General features: G+C 36.3%; 1 protein-coding gene across 4 annotated transcripts in view; it reads left to right on the top strand.

The window, feature by feature from the left end:
- The window catches only part of USH2A (usherin), a 391511-nt gene that overhangs the window by 80144 nt on the left and 288499 nt on the right, over positions 1 to 22868 (top strand). For all 4 annotated transcript variants that reach the window (XM_064414216.1, XM_064414218.1, XM_064414217.1 and 1 more), the window contains 6 exons: positions 188 to 829; positions 6252 to 6435; positions 11525 to 11688; positions 15694 to 15852; positions 19748 to 20242; positions 21642 to 21914. In XM_064414216.1, coding sequence (XP_064270286.1) covers positions 188 to 829; positions 6252 to 6435; positions 11525 to 11688; positions 15694 to 15852; positions 19748 to 20242; positions 21642 to 21914 — 1917 coding nt within the window. The remainder of the gene's footprint in view (positions 1 to 187; positions 830 to 6251; positions 6436 to 11524; positions 11689 to 15693; positions 15853 to 19747; positions 20243 to 21641; positions 21915 to 22868) is intronic.

A 22868-nucleotide genomic window follows, 5' to 3' on the forward strand; every position in this document is an offset into this window, starting at 1 on the left:
GATTTTTGGGATGCTACAGTTATTCAATTGATTTGTGCAGCCTCGTCACTCCTGTTAATTATGCTGATGAAGAACAGGCCTCCTTTTTTTTTTTATATTTCATTGTAGTATGCTTACTCTTCTAAACAATGAAATTAGTAGCTTTTAAGATTTGGGGGTTTTTTATTAATTCCTTTTCTCTTTCCAGGCCTGAGGTGTGATAGTTGCAATTTTGGATTTAAAGCTCTCAGATATTCTAATGAAGATGGATGTGAGCCTTGTTGGTGCAACAGCCACGGGTCTGTGAGCCAATTCTGCAACCCTCTCTCCGGACAGTGCAATTGTAAAGAACGAGTGAAAGGGCTTCTCTGTGACACCTGCATGGACAACTTTTATGGGCTGGATGTAACTGGTTGTAAGGCTTGTGAATGTGATGCTGCAGGGTCCATTTCGGGAACCACGTGTGACGCGAGGACGGGGCAATGTGCGTGTAAACCAAATATAGGGGGAAGGCGCTGCGATGAGTGCCTGGATGGGTACCACAGAGTGCAGAAAGGTCACTCCTTCCTTTGTCTGCCATGTAACTGTGAGAAGGCAGGGACAGTAAATGGCTCTCTGCTTTGTGACAAATCGACAGGACAATGTCCTTGCAAAGCTGGTGTGACTGGCCTTCGGTGCAGTCAGTGCATGCTGCAGACATACAACCTCAGCATGAGCAACACCCGGGGCTGCCAGCCCTGCCACTGTGATGCTCAGGGCACATTGGCAGGAACAGCTTGTGACCACGTTTCTGGGCAGTGTGTCTGTCTGCCTCAGCGCCAGGGGAGAAGGTGTGATCAGTGTAAACCAGGTAAGGAAACGGGAAGACAATCAATTTGATGTAGTAAGTTTTGCTTTGTTTTTTATCTTTTCTTACAGTTTTTAATATGTGTTTGGACAGCTTCATGTCTGACATGTCTTTGACATGTCTCTGACATATGTTATAATTATTTTTCCGTTTCTTCCTAACTGTGTGAGTGAGAAGGAAGCATTATTTTCCTAATCACCGCCAAATATTTATTCTATTTTCAGATGTTGTATAATTTGTATTATTGCTGCAGTTTCAAAATGCATGTCCAAAATAAGGTTAGGCTACTTCTAGATATTGAGAAAATACATGAATAATCATGCCCCAATCCCTGAATAAGAGGTAAATTGGCATAATCTAATGAACAGCAGCAGCAGCTATCCTCATAATGAAAAATGTGGATTTGGAAGGCAGAATGCATGCTCTTCAGGAAGGGCACTTCATAACGCTGAGTATGGCAGGAGGCATAGAGATGGTTGCTTAAACTTTGATGAGGCTGGCAAACATGCCACTTAAAAAGCATTCACCTGCCTGTGTTGGGGTTTATGCTGGCTTGCACAAGAACTGCTTACAGTTTGGCCCTGCAAGTAGGTGATATTTGTGGCTTGCTGCATATTTGTTCAAGATTTTGTGCCATATTTTAAAAAGGGAGTTTAAAAGTTCATTATAAGGTGGAGGTCTGTAGTTTTATTTCAATGTTTTTGTTTTAAAAATAGGTGGGTAAAGTGAAACTATAAGTAATGTTAGCCTACCCTTTATCATAATATTAAACAGATAGATTTAGTTCAAATTAAATACATATGCAATTTATTCAAGTAGCAGGTCACATTAAAAGGTACATTATAGCTCCATTGGTTTTAATATGCCATTCAATAATTTGAACAGAGGTTAAAAAAGCTGCTTAACCTCCATTAAGTATTTTTTAAAATGCTTTCATTTAAATTATTTTAGGTACATATACTAATAAATAAGGCAGCATTCTGTTTTTCTTAGTTCCTCCTCCAGTGCTATTTGACCTGCTAACCCTCTGTAGCAGCCACTTAATCAGAGATCGGCAGAGGAGTGATGTCAAGGCTCCCCGAGTCAGTGACTGCCCTTGTCCTTGGAAAAGAAAGGCCAGGGTTTATGCAGAACTAAATGGTTTAAAAAGGTTTAATTGATAGTGTGAACAGGCTGGTTTGTAGAAAAGCTTACATGGCACTCAGAGGAATAGTCCCACAATAGTTCCTGGTAAAAAGAGAAATAATTTAAAAAAGTATTTGTGTAAGTATTATCTTTAAATTTTCTAACTAATAGCTTTAAGCATGTATGTGCTGGGCACTGAGCTTTCTGCTGCAGGTGAAAGTGTCAGTTCTTATCTTTGTAAAAATACTGTATTACTCCTGTTAAAGCACACTGAGCTGTGCTATTTTCGCTGTTTTAGTCAGAGCTTATTTTGATGTTTAATATTTCTAACTTAATAAATGTTCTTTGTTAGTATGTGCCAAAAGAGATTTTTCTCCCAAACAGGGAAAAGTATAAAAAGTCTTCTATATAGAAATATAGAAGATTTTAATTGGTTTCAAGTATTTAGACATGTTCTATGGCTTTTTTTTTCTTATCTTTGGGACAAAGATAAGAAAAGGTGCTCCAGATGTATAAGAAAATGTACTCTAAGTATATATGTAGCCAACACAGCCTAATTAAAGCATGCACAAATTAGTTAATACTGGCAGCCCTGAAAACATACTGAGGATTTTTGCATCTGTTGGGACATTTCAAGTCTATGACAGAAGGTAAGTGGCATTTAAAATAATGTTCAAGGGTAGCATATCTTTTATGTGCTTTGATAAAATCTGAGAAGTTTCCAGAAGTTACCAAAATCTTAATGCAGGAAGAGTTGCCAGTTGAGAAAAGAACAAACTGGTTGTAGCTTTTGGAAACTGTTTTATAAGGAGATTGTTTTTCTTAAAGCATTTTTTGGTGCATTCAGCCCTGTGTTTCATCTGTTAGGCTGTATTCATGACCTCCTGTTTTCCAGTTTGTTTTCATACAAGTAACATTTTGGTAGATTAGCGTACACTTATTTTTTCTTTAAACTAATGGCATATGCAAAGAGAGGAATGCCTGATTCTAGCATGAAACAAAATGGAAGAGCAGTTTTACCTTGTACAGAAACTTGCTTTTGAGATGTCCTTTTTGAGATGGGGGTTGAAAAGAACCTCCAAATTGTTGTAAGCATTTTGTCCCTGCCTCATTCTGGAATGTGTTGCTGACTGGGATTTGTGCCATACAAATCCTATTCAGTGCAGGTCTGGGATTTTGTTACGAGAGCAGCAAAGGTGTAAAAAAGACATTTTCTTTTATAAGCTTTTTACTCCATAACCACAGGTTTGCATAGAATGCTACATAGTATGGAAAAGATGTAAAGGAACATGTAGGATGTGTCTGTGCACCAGTACTGAGAGTTTGTGCACATACTACCTCTCTGGCTAATACCATACTACCTCTTTTCTGGCCTCAGAAGAATAATGTGAATTATCTTGTGATAACATTGCTGCTGTGGATAACTGCATTTTGAAGCCCAGCCTATGGTTAAGATATGAGCATTACTGCCATAGATGGTAGGCATGTAAAAGTGCTAAGGAATTGGTCATGTGTTCCTTCTCTATATGGTGGGAGAAATGCTAAGAGGATGATTAAACAAAGAAGCAGAATACTTTGCTGTGACTTTCATTCTTCCTTTTGAAAAGTGTGTTTGATTGACAAATGTGATCAGTTATGGTTGAATTGGAAAAAAATCTGAAAAAGGATAAGCATAATACTAGTTACATACATAGATCTCAGAGAGATTTGCAGTGACTGTCTTAAAATTGGAAATTGGCTCTATTATACAACAGTGGATCCTTCATAAAGCAACTTTCATGAGCCCTTCTAACCTTGCTGTAAATTAAGCTTGCATTAAGTTGTTACTCTTTCCTAGGTGGAGTCAAATTCTAGATGGTGAAAGTAAATAATAAAAATTATGATAAACAGTATGAATTTTTAATCTTGTATTTCCTCTTTTTATTCTACATTTGATCATGGTAATTTACCTACAAATTACTTGGGGAAATCATTTTTGTCATTTTCATACCCCTCACTTTAAAAAAAAAGTTTTGCCTTTACCTACTTCTTCTGGGGGAAAAAAAAAAAAAGTAATTGTGGTAGTGTCCAGAAACTTTTAGAGCATTTCTAAAAGATTATAAAAAAATATCCTGCCAAATCCTTCACTGCTCTACAGTGGTTTAGGCAGTGTGGCTGTAGGAGAGCCAGGATGTTTAACACTAAGATACAGATTATAATTAGTGATTTCACAGCTACGATAAAAGCAGTATATGCTGAAATAATTGATCCTGCTCAGGAAAAACAAATTTATTTTCTAGAGATGTGCTTATTTGCCCATTATAGACTTCTGTTAGATGTTATTGTATACAAAAGAATCATGGAATCTTAGTTCTGTGCAAAATTTCAGATGGACAAGGACCTGGTTTAGCCTGGTTGCTTATCACTTACTGCAACTATGAAGTAGGTCCTGAAGAAGTGCTTTGACCTTCTGCACGAGTCCAAGGCTTCAACTTGTTTCCAACCTTCCTGTTCGGTTCTTGAAGTGGAGTCGTTCATTGTGCTCAGGAGTGACATTGCTGGGAAATGGTCTCCTGTATTTATGCACAAGATGGGCACTGCAGAGCACAGAGAAGTGCAGCAGGAGATAATACATGCTGCCTCACTAATAACTTCAGGCTATTTGCTCTCTGTGCTGCCTCAGTACGGGGCCTCTCCGGAATAAAGTGCCAACAGCGTGGTTTTTTATGATGCGAATGTATGTTAACTGGAGACTGATATCACTTCACTGTCCACTTGAGATTTATCTCACCGAGGACCAGAGGCTAAACTTGAACAAAGATTTCAGCAGTAAAATTCTAATGTTTTCAATTTGTTTAGTTTCTCTGCTATTTGGATATGAACTCACAGTGCAGCACTGCTGCAAAGACAGAGAATACCACCCTAGGGGTGTATATATAGAGCTATCTCTTGTAAGACAAATAATGAGGCCTTGGGCAATATGACATGTTACAATATAATTTTGGGCTACTTATTATAAAGCAGGACATCGGGAAGTTATTGGACAGCAAAAAATATTCAGTAGCTGAGAACATGGCTAAGAAACCACTGATTGAACTTGATGTGGAGAGAGGGCAAGTGTCTGAGAAGTCTGTGCAAATGCTGCATATCTCAGTAGCAGCTGAAATTTTTCTGTTGAAGTTGTACAATAATAACTAATAGCTAAGGAAGATAGAAACTCATATCAATGGCCCTATTTTAGAGTTCAGGTTCCAAGATAGGTAATTGTTGTTGTCTAGTGCCTCTTAATACTGTGGCACCAGGATCGTTTGTAGAGCTCTCAAGCATTGCTACATTTTTAATAAACTGTACTCCTCCAAGGGGGGAAGGAAACAAATAAAGAGAAAAACAACTTGTGTGAACAAAGCAGTTAAATATTTATTAATAATCAGGTAAAAATTGAAAATGCTTTAGAAACTTATGTTAGTTATATTTTTACTAGTGTGCCATTTCTTGAATTGTCTTCTGATCAGAAAGAAATTATTAAGAATGAAATAAATCCATACATTGTGAAATAGATTATGCAAGTGGAACAGCATCATTAAGAGAATGTGTGTAATAGCTCTTTTGCTAGGAACTTCAGGTAAGCTTGTAAAAAATGGGTAAATTCTTGAATGGCCAGATTAGAGGGGCATAAACTGTATCTAACTGTATTTTTCAGTAATAGATAAATATCAGCATAAATAAAGATTGCTTGTGAGGGCAATAGGATGAAAGATGGCATAGCAGAAGCATACCAGATATACTGTGGGAAATGTGAAATGAATGCTCAAATTCATAATTTGAAATAGTACAGGAACAGGACCAGATTCAGGGTGAAAGTTCTTTACTTTACCACATCAGTAACTTTGTTTTATCAGTTTCTTAGTTTCTGTGAAAGTATTTGTGTAGTTTACAAGCTCTGTGTTAAAGAGGAGTAAAATATAAATAAGAAATGCTCATCAAGTGTTGTTTTTCCAAAGAAACTGTCTTATTTCAACGATTAAGTCAACCACTGGTTGAGAAAAACGAAGATACCTTCTTAAGAAGATATGTGCATTTCTAATGGTTTGCAGCTGGCCATTTTCAAAGCTGAGATCTCAGACTGGAATGGATGAATGTCTCTTCTCTGTGTGTTATTTTTTGTTTCTACCACTTGTGCTGCATTCCTGAGTATCTCTCACGTCCTTGGGTCTTTACTTTCCCCACAGACATGTTAATGTACTCCCCCTATTTTGCATTTGCACTGGCTAAGAGTCTGAAGAGAGATAACCAACATTCTCAAAATCCCTTTCTTTTGCAGGTTTTTATTTTTCTCCATCCAGCATCACTGGCTGTCTGCCATGCCTGTGCCACATAGCTGGTTCTGTGAATCAGATCTGTGATAAACTCACTGGCCAATGTAGTTGCCAAGATGCCTCCGTAACAGGACAGACATGTGAACGTTGCAAAGAACTTTATTTTGGATTTGACTCTGTCACAGGGAGGTGAGTGTTTCTTTTTTTACAGGTCACTTTTAACCTCCTTGTTACATTTTTCCTCGTGTTTCAGTCAAAGGTTTAGTGACAATGGAAAGATGTGTTCTAGGAGGTTAATCCTTGTATGAGTTCATGTGTGCACTCTGATTTACATGTGATACATTGCACAATCCCCTGTGCTCCCATGAGCTGAATGAAATAGAAATTTTGCTATGGATTTAAGTAGTAACAGCATGAAAGGTGTAAAAGGGTAAGTTATAGCAATTTGTTAATTGCTTCCTTATGTTTTCTCTGCATCTTCAGTAAGGTGTGTTTTTTCTGAGGTGTTAAGCATTGACTATTAAAATGTAATTTGGCATTCTTACAACTAGTGAATGGTGTTGAAGATTTCAGGAACGTTTAATGGGGGGGCGGCAGGGCGAGAAGGGGAAAACTACAGATATCCCTGACTTCCCAAATTTCTTTTGGTAACAGCAGTACAAATATTCACTGCACCTTTACTCTTAAAAATTTGTTTTTCTGAAGTAATGCATTCTTTTTCAACATTTTTTTATGTGCCACAAGGTAAATTGTATTTCTAATGTAGGTTAGCGTCTTTAGGTACATGGATTCCCTGGATTATAAGGGGAAAGCATATCTATATAGTGCACTGTTTTTTCAACTATTGTGCTATCTTTTTTTCAGGATCATCTTCCTTGCCTAGTCCTCACAATCTCAATTTCCTTTTAAAATATCATCCAGAAAGATTGCACAGATCTTATGCTATTATCTTTTCATGCAGACTGATGGTGTTAAATTGCTTTGTTATATTTGGTATTTTTGCCTTTTAAAAAACCAAACCCACATACCACAGGCAAAAGCAAAATGTGTACAACATTCCCCTCTCTCTGCTGCTCTGCGCTAACTAGTGTGGGGTAGACATGCTTTTAGGCAGTGATTAGTAATGTCATCCTGCATATATTTGACATTATTCTGCAGATTTTTCACTTCAACTTTTATGTTACTGTCGCTCATTAAGAGATTTTTAAAATTATTTTTTACTCTTTCGGGTCACAGAGGCATCTGCTAATAGGCATAAAGTAATCTTTTGAAATAAGGACTTCCTATTTGCACTTCCTGTCATTTCTAATGGTGAGAAATAAAGTCTGTGTAATATTAAAGTTCCCTTTGAAATATATTTTCCTTAATATTAATGATACCTTTTTATTTTAGTTACTTGGAATAGATTCTCCCCTCACCCCTCAGTTTTAGCACATTTGTGCTAAGCAATAGCTTTTCTGAGCTAGGTACTGGCTTTCAAATACCTGCATTTTAAACTGTCTTTTGCAATTCAAAATGTGGAAATATAAATTATCTAGATCCAGACCTTGTTGTAAAGATAGAAAGTTTTTAGAGTTCTGGGATTTGAATCTGAATTGGCTTTAATTCCTTAATAGTAGTTAATCCTCATGGCTGTATTGAAGACTACTCTGGTTGTACATTAACATGATGAACTTATGTTGCATTTTCTTGGCTCTCTTTTCATTGTTGTCATCTTGGGCAGTGTGCCTCTGTTCCTCGGGCAGAAACTTTTATCCACTGACAATGATAATGCAGGTCTTTATTTGTTAATCTATTTTATTATATTTCTTTAACTGTTAATATCTTCATAAAAAGAGTAATATGCTTTTTGTTTCTCCATAAAGTTGCCAGGTCATTTAAGCCATCCTTGCTCCAAGTGTCTTTTAAGGACAGAAAAGGATGTGAGCTATCTGTAGTGGCAAAGACATGTCTGTCTTTGCACAGCAGTACAAAAGAAGCAGAAGCTGTGATAGAGATTGTGAGGCTTTAAAATTCTCCCACTCTGAATGTATATGTGAGCCAATTTATTTTGTGATGCTTTTGAGATAAAACAGGAACTCCATATTCTTTAATGCATTTCAGGTTATGAAGCAGGAGAAGTTTCTTGGCTTTTAACAAATTAGGAATACTGAGTGTTTGCAGCAATCTGAGTAGGTCTCTAATGGTTGTGAGCATCTGTAAACATTTGAAATGCTTTACCTCTGTATTGTTTACTGTAATGAACTGGTCAATGAACATCACAAATTGTTTATCTATTTATATATATATCTTGACAGATTACTGTTTGTGAAATCCATTTAGCAAGTGAGGTTTTCCCCTAAGGATGAAAAATGAAGATTTTAAACAGATTGCTGGAGAGGCTCTAACTGCACCTAGAGAGTCAATGTAATAAAGGTTTCTCTATATTAATATTACAAAAACCATTTATCCTCAGAAAATCAATATCACAATTCATCTTGGCATGACATTTCTCTTTCCATATTTTAAAAGTCTGTTTTCCTTGATTATATATAATTCTGTTTTAATAAAACTCAAATATGTTTGACATAGAATACCTTGAAAAGGTAGCATTTGACAAGAATACTGCAAATATTTTTCACATGATTAAAAGTTACTTCTAAAAGAATTGGATTCTTTTTGAAAATTTATAATTTACCGAATCCTTAATTCTGACTGAAAAGCATGAACTATGCCTAACAATAAATCCAGTTCTAGTTTTTGCAGTTAAAAAGCTGCATGCTTGTGATTACACAGAAATAATGTGTAATCCCATGGAGCAGAATATGATGAAATATCTGCTCTTATTAGCAGGATCAGGAGCCTTATTCAGTATAGGTGAAGATAGGGAGCCTACACTTTTCCTAGAAGAAAAATGCAACAAGCAGAAAGGAACAGCCCCATCCACTATCTCACAGATACTGAGAACTATCCCTGTGACTATATGGGTATTGAGTTTGATTGTCGTGTGTGAATGATAATCAAAACTAGAATAATCAGGAGACCCTTATTCATAAGACGTGCAACAATATACAGGAACAACAGGAGAAGCTTATCTTTCTCTGTGTATTTATCAAGAAACTTCTGTTAACAACCCCCATACTAAATAATCAGCATGTAATGAAATTATGAAATAATAATAAAATACTGTCTTAATGAGCAATTTTAATTTTTTTTTGTAACTTAACTGGGTGTTTAGTTAAAATACTCTAACTGGGTGTTTAACTGGGTGTTTAGTTAAAACACTCTAAACAAATCCTCTATTTAAAGAGGGATTTGGATACACTGTCTGTAGATGAAAAGACTTTTGAAAAAATTGCCCTTTTCTCTTGACTATAAAGAGAGCAAACTGCAGTATAGTGGCTTCCAAGAGAGAATGTATTTTATTTATTCTCAAAAGAATATTAGTCCATAAAACAAATTTGCAGCTTATTTTGCAGCTTTAGCTTTTATCAGCCTTTTTGAGGGTGTTGAATGGTTCCCCAGGAGATCACACAGCACGAGCTGCTGTGGAGTAAAGGAACTCTAATACAGAGAGCTCTGTGATAGGCAGAAAATGTATGTGAAGAGTTTCCTTAAGCTTGTTTAAAAATCTGTCACATTTAATGTCTATTTCACTGATAATTGACCTGAATTTTAGTGTCCTAATGTGAAAACAGTTTCCACCTTCCTCTCCTCTCTCCCTTGCCTTAAAAAGCTGATACCTAAAACATAATTGAACTCACTTTTTTTTTTTTTTCTGCTTTCATGAAGATAGTAGGAGATACAGACCAAGGTTTGATGGTGGTGACTGGGAAGATGGCAAAGTAACTTGTGTAAGGGCACCACCACCTATTTCCTTGGGTCTGGTGAAACTGGCCAAGGAAAGATCAGCCAAATATAAATTGACTCTTGTTTAGTCTTAGGGTTAGCAGAATAAAGGGGGCAAAGCATGACTGCCTTGGGCTTGTCTGGTGTTTTCTTTTTGCTGCTTCATCACTTGGGACCTGGCATCTGGAGTAATTTAAAATTCCTTTGAGGCTGATGTTGCTTATGCCCTGAGGATTGGAGTTTTCTAGCTCAGGATAAGGGGAGGGAAGTGCAGACTTCCCACCTTCCCACTATGTTTTAGCTGGAATGTATCTTCCCACCTGTTTCCCAGACTGTGGCTTTTCAGATCACTTTTAGTCTGCAGCAATTCAAGTACAGTGAAATTAGAATCTAAAGTGGGAGGTTTTATTTGCCATTGTTGACTTTGTTATGAGTAATAATCGCAGTCTGTATTTCAAGCGGTAACATAACAGCATTTGTAGTCATTTGCTTTGCTTAATTTCTGATGTGTTCAAACTCTGAATATTTGTACAATCTGACACCCGTATCTGTGCTATAAATGAGTGCCAGTGGGGAAATAGTGTATCGGGTGAAGAGCAAGAGGTTGATCACAAGAGGTTTCACATGCAAAGCCAGAGCATAAATTAATTCTGAAAGTATTTTACTGGTGCCAGAGAGATTCACAAAATTGAAGTGTGGGATTTGTGTGATACCAGTACTTTTAATTTTTTTTGTTCTTTTTAATTAAAAAATAATTTACTTGTAGATTTAATTAATTATTCACTGTAGTTATTTCAAATTTTGTCCTTCAGGCCGCACAAACATCATGCTTTCTGTTATAATAGTATTTTTTCTGTTTTGTTTCCTGTCACTGTTTTAATGTGAGTTTTTTTTCCTCTCAGTTTTGGTCACCATTCATTCTCCTTTATTCACAACATGTTATTTCTTTCAACCTTAAGTTGCCTTTGTGGGCAAGAAATTATGAGTTGATTTATTTTTTCCAACAAAAGCATAGTTTTCCCTCAGGTAGAAAGTTGCCTATTTTTGTGCAGGAAGCTCTTCAGCTGGTTACATATGTATCACTGAACTCTGCAGCTCCTAAGAAAGGCTGTGTGAGTAAGGATGTAGGACTGAGTGCATAATGTGGTTATTACCAAACATTATTGTCCAGTTTGTGTATGGATCAATAGGTATAAAAGTGCTTTAATTCTAAGCCATTTTTATATAAATTACATTATTCTGGCAGTGAAATATTTATTTTTATGGTGGACACCTTTTTTGTAACTTTTTTAAAAATCAGACTAATAGATTTTTCTGCTCTGTTTCAGACTACTGAACTGTTTATGATGTTTTAATTATGTTGCTCAAGAATCTTTTAAACAAAACCCTACTGTGCTTTACTGAAGTGTTGATGTTGTTGATGACTTCCTTGATTTGTTTTTGTTTGTAGATGTCAGCACTGTAATTGTCATCCTGCTGGAGCCATTAGTGGGACTTGTCATCTTGTTACTGGACAGTGTGTTTGTAAACAATTTGTAACTGGCTTGAAGTGTGACAGCTGTGTTCCTGACGCCAGTAATTTGGATGTCCACAACCTCTTTGGCTGCAGTAAAAGTAAGTGGATGTTAGGTCCTAAAAGCATGTCTTTCAAATTAAAGTTTTTAATTCATTTAGTGAGTATTGAATTAGGTCAGCAGTAAATTATTCCCTCCCCACCCCCAAATATAGGAGCACTGAAGTTTCAGTGATTTTTACTGTATTGTAGGATTGTTTTCTAGAGAGATATATAGAGTCCTTTGTGTCACTACACTTTAGGCTTGTAGTTTAACCCAGGGGAGAAGTGATAACCTATACTTTCCTTGCACATTTTCTTTGTAGTGACCATTCCAGAATTCAACTTTAAATCAAGAATGCAACAGCATTTGTGCAACTTATGGCTTAGCCCCCTTTTCTACCGCTGACAGGTGGCAGGATACCTGCCTTCAGAAGGTCTGAAAACCAGAAGGTCTTTTGAAAATCTGCTCCTGGTGATTAATTTCAAATTTTCTCCTCAGTGCAATGCAGCTTTGCCTTTCTCCTCCTGGGGCGCTTTTTCAGTCAGTTTGGGAAAATATGTGATGTGATGTAACAAAGAATCATAAATTGGCATGTGTGAGCTGGGGTGAATGCTATATTGAGGGTCAGATTATTAATTGTAATGAAACAAATTGCAGTGGAACATCTGGATACCAAGATCACCAGCTCACAGTCTCCAAGCTGACAGTTATTAAAGAAGAAAAGGCAAAAGCCTATGTCATAAGAAAATTCAGTACTTAAGTTGTATTGGGTCAATTTTCAGACATGGATTTTAGGACATCATGGTATGCAATGCCAAACCATGTGGGAAGGAGCTCAGCTCACTTTGGAAAAGCTGTGTTACATTTTGGTGGCACACTTTACTGCCATACACAGTTAATAGCCCAGCCGTGGAAGTCCTGTAAGCAATGAGTGAGGAACTCTGCAGGTGCTAGCTGGACATTTTTGTCAGCAGGCCTAATTAATTATGGCCACACTGGTTATGCTGTGACAGCTCAGGTAGCCATGTGTAATGCAACAACAGGGTTACACATTCCCAAGTTATCTCTGGAATATGCTTCTGGATCTTCCTTCAACAAAATATTTCTTTGTGTGTTCTGCATGGTTTTTTATATGATATTCATAACTGTGATATGTGAAAACCATAGATCTGCAGAAATGTTTATTTTGTGTAAATACACAAAGTATTTACACATAGAGACAGCTTTCACTTTGATATCAGTTTGTATTTAATTGTAAATCAGTTTCAATTTCAAATAATATGTATTGTAGAATGCACAGCATTATAAATGGACATAAAGATCCTAAAGAGAATTATTTGTTTCCAAAGACAATTTTTTTTAGCTTTTCTCAAAGTTTGAAAGTATTTAAATAGTTTTGATTCCTTTTTCCCCATACTCTTCTGTAAAAAGCACAGTATTTATTCATTGTTCAGGCAGTTGATTGGCTCGTTGTTTCTTTAAAAATGTAAGATGTTTCAACTGAATGTGTAATAATAACAATACATGACACTTTTATGGTGCTGTTCATCTTCAAAGTGCTTTACAAACATAAGCCAACCTACTTATTTGTGTTGGGATACACATTGGATAAAGGTCAATAGCAATTCAACTATAAAATTGATTAATAATAGTACAACATAGGGAAATAATAGAATAGATTTTAGTTAGATAAAAGTACTTCAGGCAGTATTCTAAATGACAAGCGGAGTCCTCTTCTGGACATAGAGGATATAGCAATTGGAGTCTTTGATTATTCATACCAAAATATTTGAACTTGTTGCACGCATGTGGAGCTTTGCTTGGCTTGGCATTTGTAGTTATTTTCATTGCAGAACAGTATTTTGTTGACACATTCATTACTGGTTATAAGTCTTTGCCAAGGGAAGCAAAAGTAAGTTGCTGTCACTGTCCTAATAGTGTTCTTTAAGGAAAATACTTTTTTCCTTAGCAATTTATCTACTTAACAGTATCTTAGATGCTGCACAAAAATGTGCAATGAAGTACTTTACTTACATATTTAAAATTCAAACCAACAAACCTCTGGAAGCAATATGCAATAGCATGAGACTGCCAGTGGAGAATGAAGGTGATGCTGGTAAATTACTGTGATAGCTCAGGTCTTGTAAGTATATATTACATAGAGAAAAATTCTTTTAAATGCCAAAGGGATTTAAGAGCACTTGTTTCCTGTGATTCTCAAACTTTATTCCTGTAGACACTTTAGCATGCATTTACTTCCTAAGTGAGATGAACTCAAAAGCTGCAGATTGGTAGCAGAACAATCTATGCTTTTTAAGGTTTTTTTTTTTGGTTTGTTTTTCTTTCTTTTTTTTTTTTCTTTTTTTTTTTTTTTTTTTAAGGGGAGATGATGGTTATGTTCAGTTCAATCCAATGAATTCCAGAAATATTTTGTACTATTTCTTGGCTGAGACACTGCAGTAGAAGCAGGGCTTTTCATTGTCTTACTCTAAATAAAGAGCTTCATCTCACTTTCTAGATTTGCATTAAAAACCTGTATATAGAGTGCCCAATGATATTGGTGTAAGTCTCTACATCTATAGCTTGTGTGGCTTGAGGTCCTCATGACATTTTCTGTCTGCAGCTTCATTCTTTGCTTCTTGTCTCCTGATAGCTTGGCTGAACAAATTTTAGTAATTAACTTTTGGTGATACTAAGCAAATATCTACAATATGAAGAGGATGATAGTTTATAAAAAGAAGAGAATAAAATCCATGCTTCAAATTGTGATGTTCTCCTATAATATTTAATGTAGGGGAGGAGAGTTAATTGTGTGGTTTTGAATCCAGCTCCTGGTACCTTATTCCATGTGCTGATTTCTGTGCTGCCCTGGACTATTCTCATTCCTTAAGAAAAATGTTTTCCTCTAGATTCACACTCCCTTGGTGAAGAGGATGGGGAAATGGCAGTCTGCCTTTAATAGCAGTTACTAACTGCCAAAACAGACCTGTCTTGTTCTGTGCTAATGTACGATGTAAGGGACCGAGTAGGGCTTTCCTCAGTGTAACTGGATTACTGGAGGTCCTACAGCAAGCTGTGGATTCATGCTCTGACCTGAATAATAACATAAATCTGGAATCATGGAATTATCTAGGTTGGAAAGGACCTTTGAGATAATCGAGTCCATCCATCAAAATGTGTGTTTATATTAACATGTGTGTATATATATGTATATAAAGTTTAATTTCTGAGTATTAGCTATTGTCTTAGGAAGGACCATGATCACATATTTGGATGACAAAAAAGCCATAGGAGAGATTTGGAATGCTCTTTCTTAAAATGTGAGGCATTTGGCTTTTGATCTTCAAGTTTATTTTTCACTTTATTGATACTAGTGCAATTAAGTAGCGCAGTTTACAAAGTTGATGGAGGTGGTAGGAGAGTCATATTTTGTCAAATTAACATGTCAAGCTGATTTCTTAAACTGTTGGATACCTGACTCTCATGGGTTTGAATTTCACTGGAAACAAATGGAAGTGAATTGCCTAAATAAAATTTTGCTCTTTATGTTTTTGTGATTTCATTATATTAAGTAAGCTTATTTTAACACTTCAGTAAAATCTGGGCTTATTTGAACTTTCCTTTTGTATTTTACTTGAGCAGTTTACGCCTGGGCTGTGCTAAAATGGAACGAATCCTGTGAAAAAATAAATCCTAATTGAAGTAGAAACTTCAAAACAGTGACAATATAAATAGGTTCTCGTTTTATAAAGATCTTGAAATACATTTAAGAGAAACCCCACCTGTTTGAAAAACACTTGCTTTATTTTGGGGTGGAAAGGGGGAATAAGTTTATTCATCATTTGTTTGAGTATATACACTTTTTTCATGGATAAAAAGCTTTGTTGAAGAGCATTTGGATGGATTGGTTTAGTCTATTAGTGTCTTGCACTGATGACTGTGCATTTATTCAAAGGGTTTTTTGGGTGAAGAATGGTTAACAGTTTCTTTGCATTTTTCTCTAAAATTTTGTGATTATTGAGTACCTTGATTTTTACATCCTCAGTTTTTGTGTATGTTTTAGCTCCTTTCCAGCAACCTCCTCCTACAGGAGAAGTTCTCAATTCCTCTGTTATCAATCTTTCATGGAGTTCCCCTGACTCTCCAAATTCTAACAGGCTTATTTACCAGCTGTATAGGGATGAGGAAGAAATTTATACAACGGAAGACTACCATCCTTATAGTAAGTAAGGCTGCATCAAAGATTTTGTATTTGTGTGTGTATATATTTATATCTGTGTGTGGTGTTTCTTAGCTATTTCTCATTCCTGTCATTATCATTGTCTGTGGTTTTGAATATATTATCCTGTTTCCCTTTAATGAGTTATTGTTCTGTGTTATTAGTTTTGTTTGAAAGGAATAAATACCCTAGTCTAAAATCTGGCAAATGGAATCACCCAAAATGGCTGAAAACTATTTTACTTTTGAATCTGAAAAACTTTAAAATTGACTTACCAAAAGTATTTATTGAAAATATACACTGATGCCAAAACCTAAAAGTCAAAGTCACAGATAAAGAATTAGGGTGAACAGAAGAGACCATGATATGCCTAAACTTCTTTTTCATCTTCTTGGTTTTAAACTGTTAACAGATAGGAAAGCTTTTTGTGGCCTCTAACTTTTAGCACCTTCTGTTAAGCTTTCAGTGTAGATACTGATTTGTCTTTAGCAACACCACTTCTCTCATGTTGAGGCTTGCCAAGGGATCCTCCGAAGGCAGTCCTAAAGGATTCGACACTCTGTCCAAGCTGGAAAGGCCATTTTGTGCTAATATTGATCCACTTATCGAAGCAAAGGAGATGGATTTGGGTACTGTTTGTATGTATACATAGCACACAAGTGTTTTTTTTAAGAGGACGAGTGTGGTTTAATGCGACTAAGGTTTGACCTCTGTTCTAGGAGCTTCTTCAGTTTGTTGCAGTTTCTTACCGATGCAGCATTAATATTTTGCAGAAGTTGAGTCTCTCTAGGTTTTGGTGTGTACCCTGGAGAGAAAAAAAAAAGCTATTTTTCAATGGAAGCTCAGAACCTTTGGAATGCACCTCACATTTCTATGTTTTGGTTCATGCTGCAATGTTACAGTTCATTACTATGTTGCTTATGTTGTGACTTTGGGCACTCTGCAGTACATACTGTGAGGGAAGGTATGTGACCCCATGTAAGCATGAGATCAAGTGACTGAGAGAAAGAAATATTAAAAAAATGTAGAGAACTAATAGAGAATATTCCAACACCTTAATTTGGTTTAAAGGCCTAACTTTAGTAAAAAATATGAATTAATTTTAAAAGAAAAGCTATGATATTTCATTGCTATACATCTGTTTAGTAATGTACTTGAAACAGTGCATTGTTGAGGATGTTATTTCATGATTTTACCCACATTTCTTTCTTTCTACTTTGTATAAAGCAAAAAAATTCTGGATTTAACTGGATAATGAGACATTAACATATTTCTATTTAACAAACATTATCTTCTTAAAAACATAGATTTGGTTTCAAAGGGCATTTTTGACATTTCCTGGAAATCCCCCTGATTAGTGATATTAAATAATCTGCTAGTGTTTGGATATCAAAAATGCATTGTCAATGCTGACAGAACATTTCCTAATGTTGTTTTTTATTTAGCATAATTTGGAATTTGTAGTGCTTATGAGGTGAAAGTACAACTGGATTAACATTATCTTATGGCTAAATTAGGGGTTTATAAAAAAATTGAACTTCCCAAGGAAAATTAAGAATATTCAGCATGGTTACCTGGATGATAATATTGCAGAATACCCAATTAAAACAGTGTTTCCTTAACTGCTCTGGAAAACCTCAGCCTTAGGTTTCCCAGACAGTCTTTGTCTTGAGGATAAAATTAACTTCTTGCTCTAAAATGAGAAAAAAAACCCCAAAGTTGCTAACAATTCTAACTCCAAATTGAGTTTTTTTCTAATTACTTATAAATGTAACTAAATGTGAAATTATAAACTCATTAAGGATGGAAAAGACCTCTAAGATCACTAAGTCAAATGATGAACCCAGCGCTGCCATGTCACCTCTAAGCCATGTCTTCAAGTACATCTTTTTTTAATACTTCCAGACATCTTGAGTCTACCACACTGCTAGACAGCTTATCCCAAAGCCTGACCACCCTTACCATGAATAAATTTTTTCTAATATCTTATCTCCTTATACGAAATACCCAACCTTCTCTAACACAATTTGAGGTCATTTCCTGTTTTCCTCTTACTTGAGAGAAGAGCTTGACCCTCAGGCTACAGCCTCCTTTCAGGAAGTTTTAGAGAGTAATAAGGTCTCTCCTGAACCTCCTTTTCTCCAAACTGAGCAACCGCAACTCCCTCAGCAGCTCCTTATAGGACTTTTGCTCCTGACTCTTCAGCAGCTCCACTGCTCTTCTCTGGACATGCTCCAGCACCTCAATGTCTTCCTTGTGGAAGGGGCCCAGAACTGAGCACAGGATTTGAGGTGGGGCCTCACCAGTGCCAAGTGCAGGGGGAGATCCTGCTGCATCTTCTGCCTGCTCACTACTAATACATGAAGAAATCTCAGCAGCCACTGTTCAGTTGGCGGAGTTGTTCCCCAGCCCTGCCTGAAGTACCATGGTTTGCCACTGTTCAGTTGGCGGAGTTGTTCCCCAGCCCTGCCTGAAGTACCATGGTTTGCAAGGTCTGAAGATGGCATAACATGGTCTCATTATTGCTGGACTCCAGTGATAATGTTGTGGTTGTTGTAAAGAGTTGAGGTACTGTAAGCAATTACTGGGCTGACTCTGCTGCTTTTGTGCTACAATGTCAAAGGTTGAATATCTAGCAATACTCAGAGTTTTGTGGTCCTGTTCTTTAAGTTGCAGTCAGGGCAGGGCTGGCTTGCCAGCTGGATGTACAGAGAAAACGTAGAAATAGCTTCATCCACTTCATTTGCTTTGCAAAAGTTGATGCGTATCTGTGCTCTGACACATAATATATTAGTCAATATTAACTATTTATTAAGGCAAAATAATGTAGGGTGTTGTTGTATATAAATTCGTATTCTGCTGTGATGATGATGATGTGTAACTGCTTCTGGGATATGCACAGGAGCAATTAATGGCAATTGGTACTAAGAAGATGGGAAAAAACTACTAACTTAAAATAATGGAAAGTAGGTGTGGTGGCAGCTCTCTGGTCACAGTGAGCAACAGATAATTTTCCCATGCATCGTGCTGGGAAAAGTCTGCGAGAAGATCAGAGAAAAGAATGAAAAACAATGCTTAATCTTAATTTGCTGCACCTGGTATTGTGAACATGTGAAATGTGTTATGGAGATTTGTTTATCGAAGGGTGGTTTCTTAATTAGCCTATAGTTATGGTGTTTTGTTTGGAGAACCAATTAGGTCCAGCTGTACTGTAACTGTTTATAAAAGAGCAATGGGTTTCTTAATAAAGATATATATGATCAGCCTTCTGTGAATCATGGAGTCTATGCCAATTATTACCTGGCCGGGGGCCCATTTGCTGGGACAAGTAGGGGTGAGGAAGGTAAATATAAGCTTTGTATATACCTTTTTAATAATTATTTGCACTTTTGTGTCACTTCTTATCCAAAATCAAATGCTTTACAAATGAGGTTTAAAGCATTGTTGTAGAAATGAGGAAGTGAAAGCACACAAAGTTGACATATTTGAACTTATGTCATCAAATTAATCAAAAAAAGAGGTCTGAAAGATTGCACAATGGTTTGGGGTTTCTTTTCTTATATTATTATATTCTCTAATATTGATGCTGATTTACATTTGAAATAATTATTTTGAAGAAAAAGGAATGAGAATATAATTGTATTAATCTTCATTATTAAAGCAGGAACTAGAAGTTCAGTGGAAAAATTATTTCTGTAATGATGCAAATGTAATAAGCGGACCTTTTTTTCCTGTGCTAAAAAACCTGAGAAGTTGCAATGTTTATAATCTCAAGAAGAGCATGTGAACAGGCATAAATATGTATTAGTTTAGAGCTGGACAGAATTTAGATATAGCAATTGAGATTATTATTATTGTCTTAGACTGATACAGTTTTCTTCTTGCCTGTTTGTTTCAGGTGTTCAGACCTTCACCGATATCATGTTAGCTCCATATACCTTCTACTCCTATTATATCCAAGCCAGCAATGTTCATGGTTCTACGAGAAGTGACTCAGTGACATATAGAACAAAATCTGGGACACCTGTAGGAAGCTTGGATTTAAATCCTGTTTTTCCTGTTAGTCACCACTCTGTTTTACTTTACTGGACAAGCATCTCCAATGACTCTGGGCCCATAGAGAAATACATTTTGACTTGTACTAACTCGGTTGATCTGCAGCCTTGCGGTCAGTATGAAGGTTTAAAGACTTCAGCAATTATTTGGAATCTCATTCCATTTACAAAGTATGTTTTTTCTGTGCAAGCTTGTACTAGTGGAGGCTGCTTAAAGAGCCAGCCAGTAACTGTAGTTACTGCACAGGCTCCTCCGGTAGGGCTACACCCACCGACTGTAGAAACCATCAGCTCTACAGAACTGGCTGTGGAATGGTCACCACCTGAGAAACCAAATGGTAGGATATTGTCTTTACTTTTGTCAGTCAAAGTCTTTGCAAAGGAAAAGCAACATTTCCTCAAATCTCATTAGACTATCCCAGTCCACACACCATACACTGAGAAATGAAGTAAGACATTTTCCTAATTTGCCTATTTGCCATTAAGCCTCAGAGTCTGTGTTTTATTCTTCAGAGTCCAGAAATACACAGACTGTTTGGTCCAGGATTTAGCACTCAGGGGCATCTGTTGCAGTAAAAATCGCATTTATAATCAAACATTTACAGTAAAATTAATTTTTTCCTAATTTGCCAGATTGCTTAGTTTAGACAGATGTGGTAGTATTGCTTGACAAAAAATAAATACGCAGATAACAGTTATGGAAAAAAATCTAAGAATTAACAGAGAAGTCTGTTTTTGAAACCATCCGTCATGTGCAGTAGCCAATTCTATTACCAGTATAACTTTGTTAGGGATTAGGTGATTGCCAAGAGTTGCTGTTCTAACTTGTGTAATAATATTTTAGGTTTGTGAAAATGAGAACACAGCTGTTGTAGGATACTTCTGTGATACTTCTAATTTTGTTGGTAAAACTATCTTTTAATATATGAGTAATGGAATTTTGTGAACTTGCACTAACATACACAAGTATTTATGCATGTGAAAACAAGCATTTTTATCTGTTCACAGAATGAGTATCTGTCTTTGGGGAGCTCAGCTTTCACTTTGAGCATCTAGTTTTCCAGCTCTTCCCAGACTGGACAGGAAGAATGTCCACACAAGAATAACTGTGTGTTTAGATGGGCAGTTTCTACAATGCAGGTCATGATATTTACTGTTGGCACCTCAACCTGTGTCATACACTCTTCATAGTCCATAGCCATGACATGCATCTAATGACCAGCACAAGCAGATTTGAGCAATATTCTCTTATTTGTTTTGATGTCTGGTCAGATTTACTGGTCTCTCCAAAGAGGAAGAGAAAAGCTCTTTCTCCCGAGCAACCTCTCCAATTTAGTGCATGAGTACAGGCCTAAATGCATAAATTTTATGGTTATCTCTTGGCTTTGCAAGAAATCTCTGGTAAGATTTCTTATGATCTTATAGTTAAACTATTTTCACGATCCAGCCTAAATAATGTATTTCTTCATACCACAGCACTGATTGTTTTTTTTTATCCCAGTGTGGTGAGGCCTTCCTGTGTATATAATAATTTTGCATTGATATAAAACTGATGTACATGTATCTCCTATCCAGTAATATGGTTTAAAATGTTTGTATTAAAATCATTAAAATGTCACTCAAAAGTTCTCTTCTCTTTATCTTAAAAAAAAGAAAAAATAAGTAAAAAGAAGTTGGTATTTTAGTAGAATTACAGATATAATTTAAATTCACTATTTTTTTGGCCTTTTGCTCTAGGTATAATTATAAGATATGAACTTTACATGAGGAAAAAATTAAAATCAGCTGGGAACTTTCTTCCTCCTGAAATTCGTATTTTCCAAAGCAGTGGATGGCTCAGTCCTCAACCAGTTGTGGAATCTCAGAATGAAAATGCCTTGGCTCCACCACAGACCAGTACCACAGTCATTGATCTGGAGCCATTCACGGAGTATGAATTTTATGTGCTAGCAGTAAACATGGCAGGTAGCATATCTTCAGACTGGGTATCGGGACGAACAGGAGAGGCTGGTAAGCACTGGTTTCAATTTATTTGACAGAAATGAAAGGAAAATGTAGATTAGCATGTATTCTTAACTTTCCAGAAAAGTGTTTAGTGATGGTTAACTAGAGATAAATCCACATTTTTAACTAATTAAAAATAGGTCAGATGATCTCAGAACTAAGCATGAGAAGCAAAAACATTTTCTTCATCATAATATCATGTTGTTGAGGAAAATAATCCATGTCATTTAACCCTACATTTAAACTACAAGATTGCAAATTATACCAAGCAGTGTTTTAATCTGAAGACCTTGAGAGGGTTTCCTCTTCAGTAGTATAGTGCTTGAAACTTCTGCTGAGACCCTGTTAGTGAGAGATGCCTCTATCCAAATTAAGGTTCAAATGAGACCATATGCCGAAGTCAATTACATGGATTTTATTTAGCAGGAAATGTGAGGTGTAGAAATAGAAAGAAAGAGAAAACTATCCTCTGTTGATCACTCTCTCTCCCCACTGTGTTATCACCCATGGATCCAGCAGTGTCCTGTTGGTCCTCCTTCACTCTGGTCTTCTCAGTGGTGATTCTTAGGTCATTCAAAATTTTTCACTATTTATACTTTTTAGCAAATAAAAACCAGTTCTCATTGGCTACACAGTTTCTCTTATTCTATTGGTTAGAGGATTCCCTTGCTTCTAATGCAAATTAGTCTGCATGCTCAGTCTTTCTCTTTTTTTGTGTGTCAATGGGTTTCTTGGGTTGATGGGCTGTGAGTCAGTAGTCAGGATCTCACCTCATGGAATTACCTTTTACCCAGTCAGAGCTGATTTCAGCACAGTTGCCAAGTTGGCTTTTGTTGTGGCCCATAGATCTTGCATTCTTTATGTCCTCTATCAGTGATACATTCTTCTTCCCAAGGCTTTTTAACCTCCAGCTGGATCTGAGATAACATCTGGACAATAGTACCATCTTTATCTTATCTC

The sequence above is a fragment of the Passer domesticus genome, chromosome 3 (genome assembly GCF_036417665.1).
Source record: "Passer domesticus isolate bPasDom1 chromosome 3, bPasDom1.hap1, whole genome shotgun sequence".
Taxonomy (NCBI): Eukaryota; Metazoa; Chordata; class Aves; order Passeriformes; family Passeridae; genus Passer; species Passer domesticus.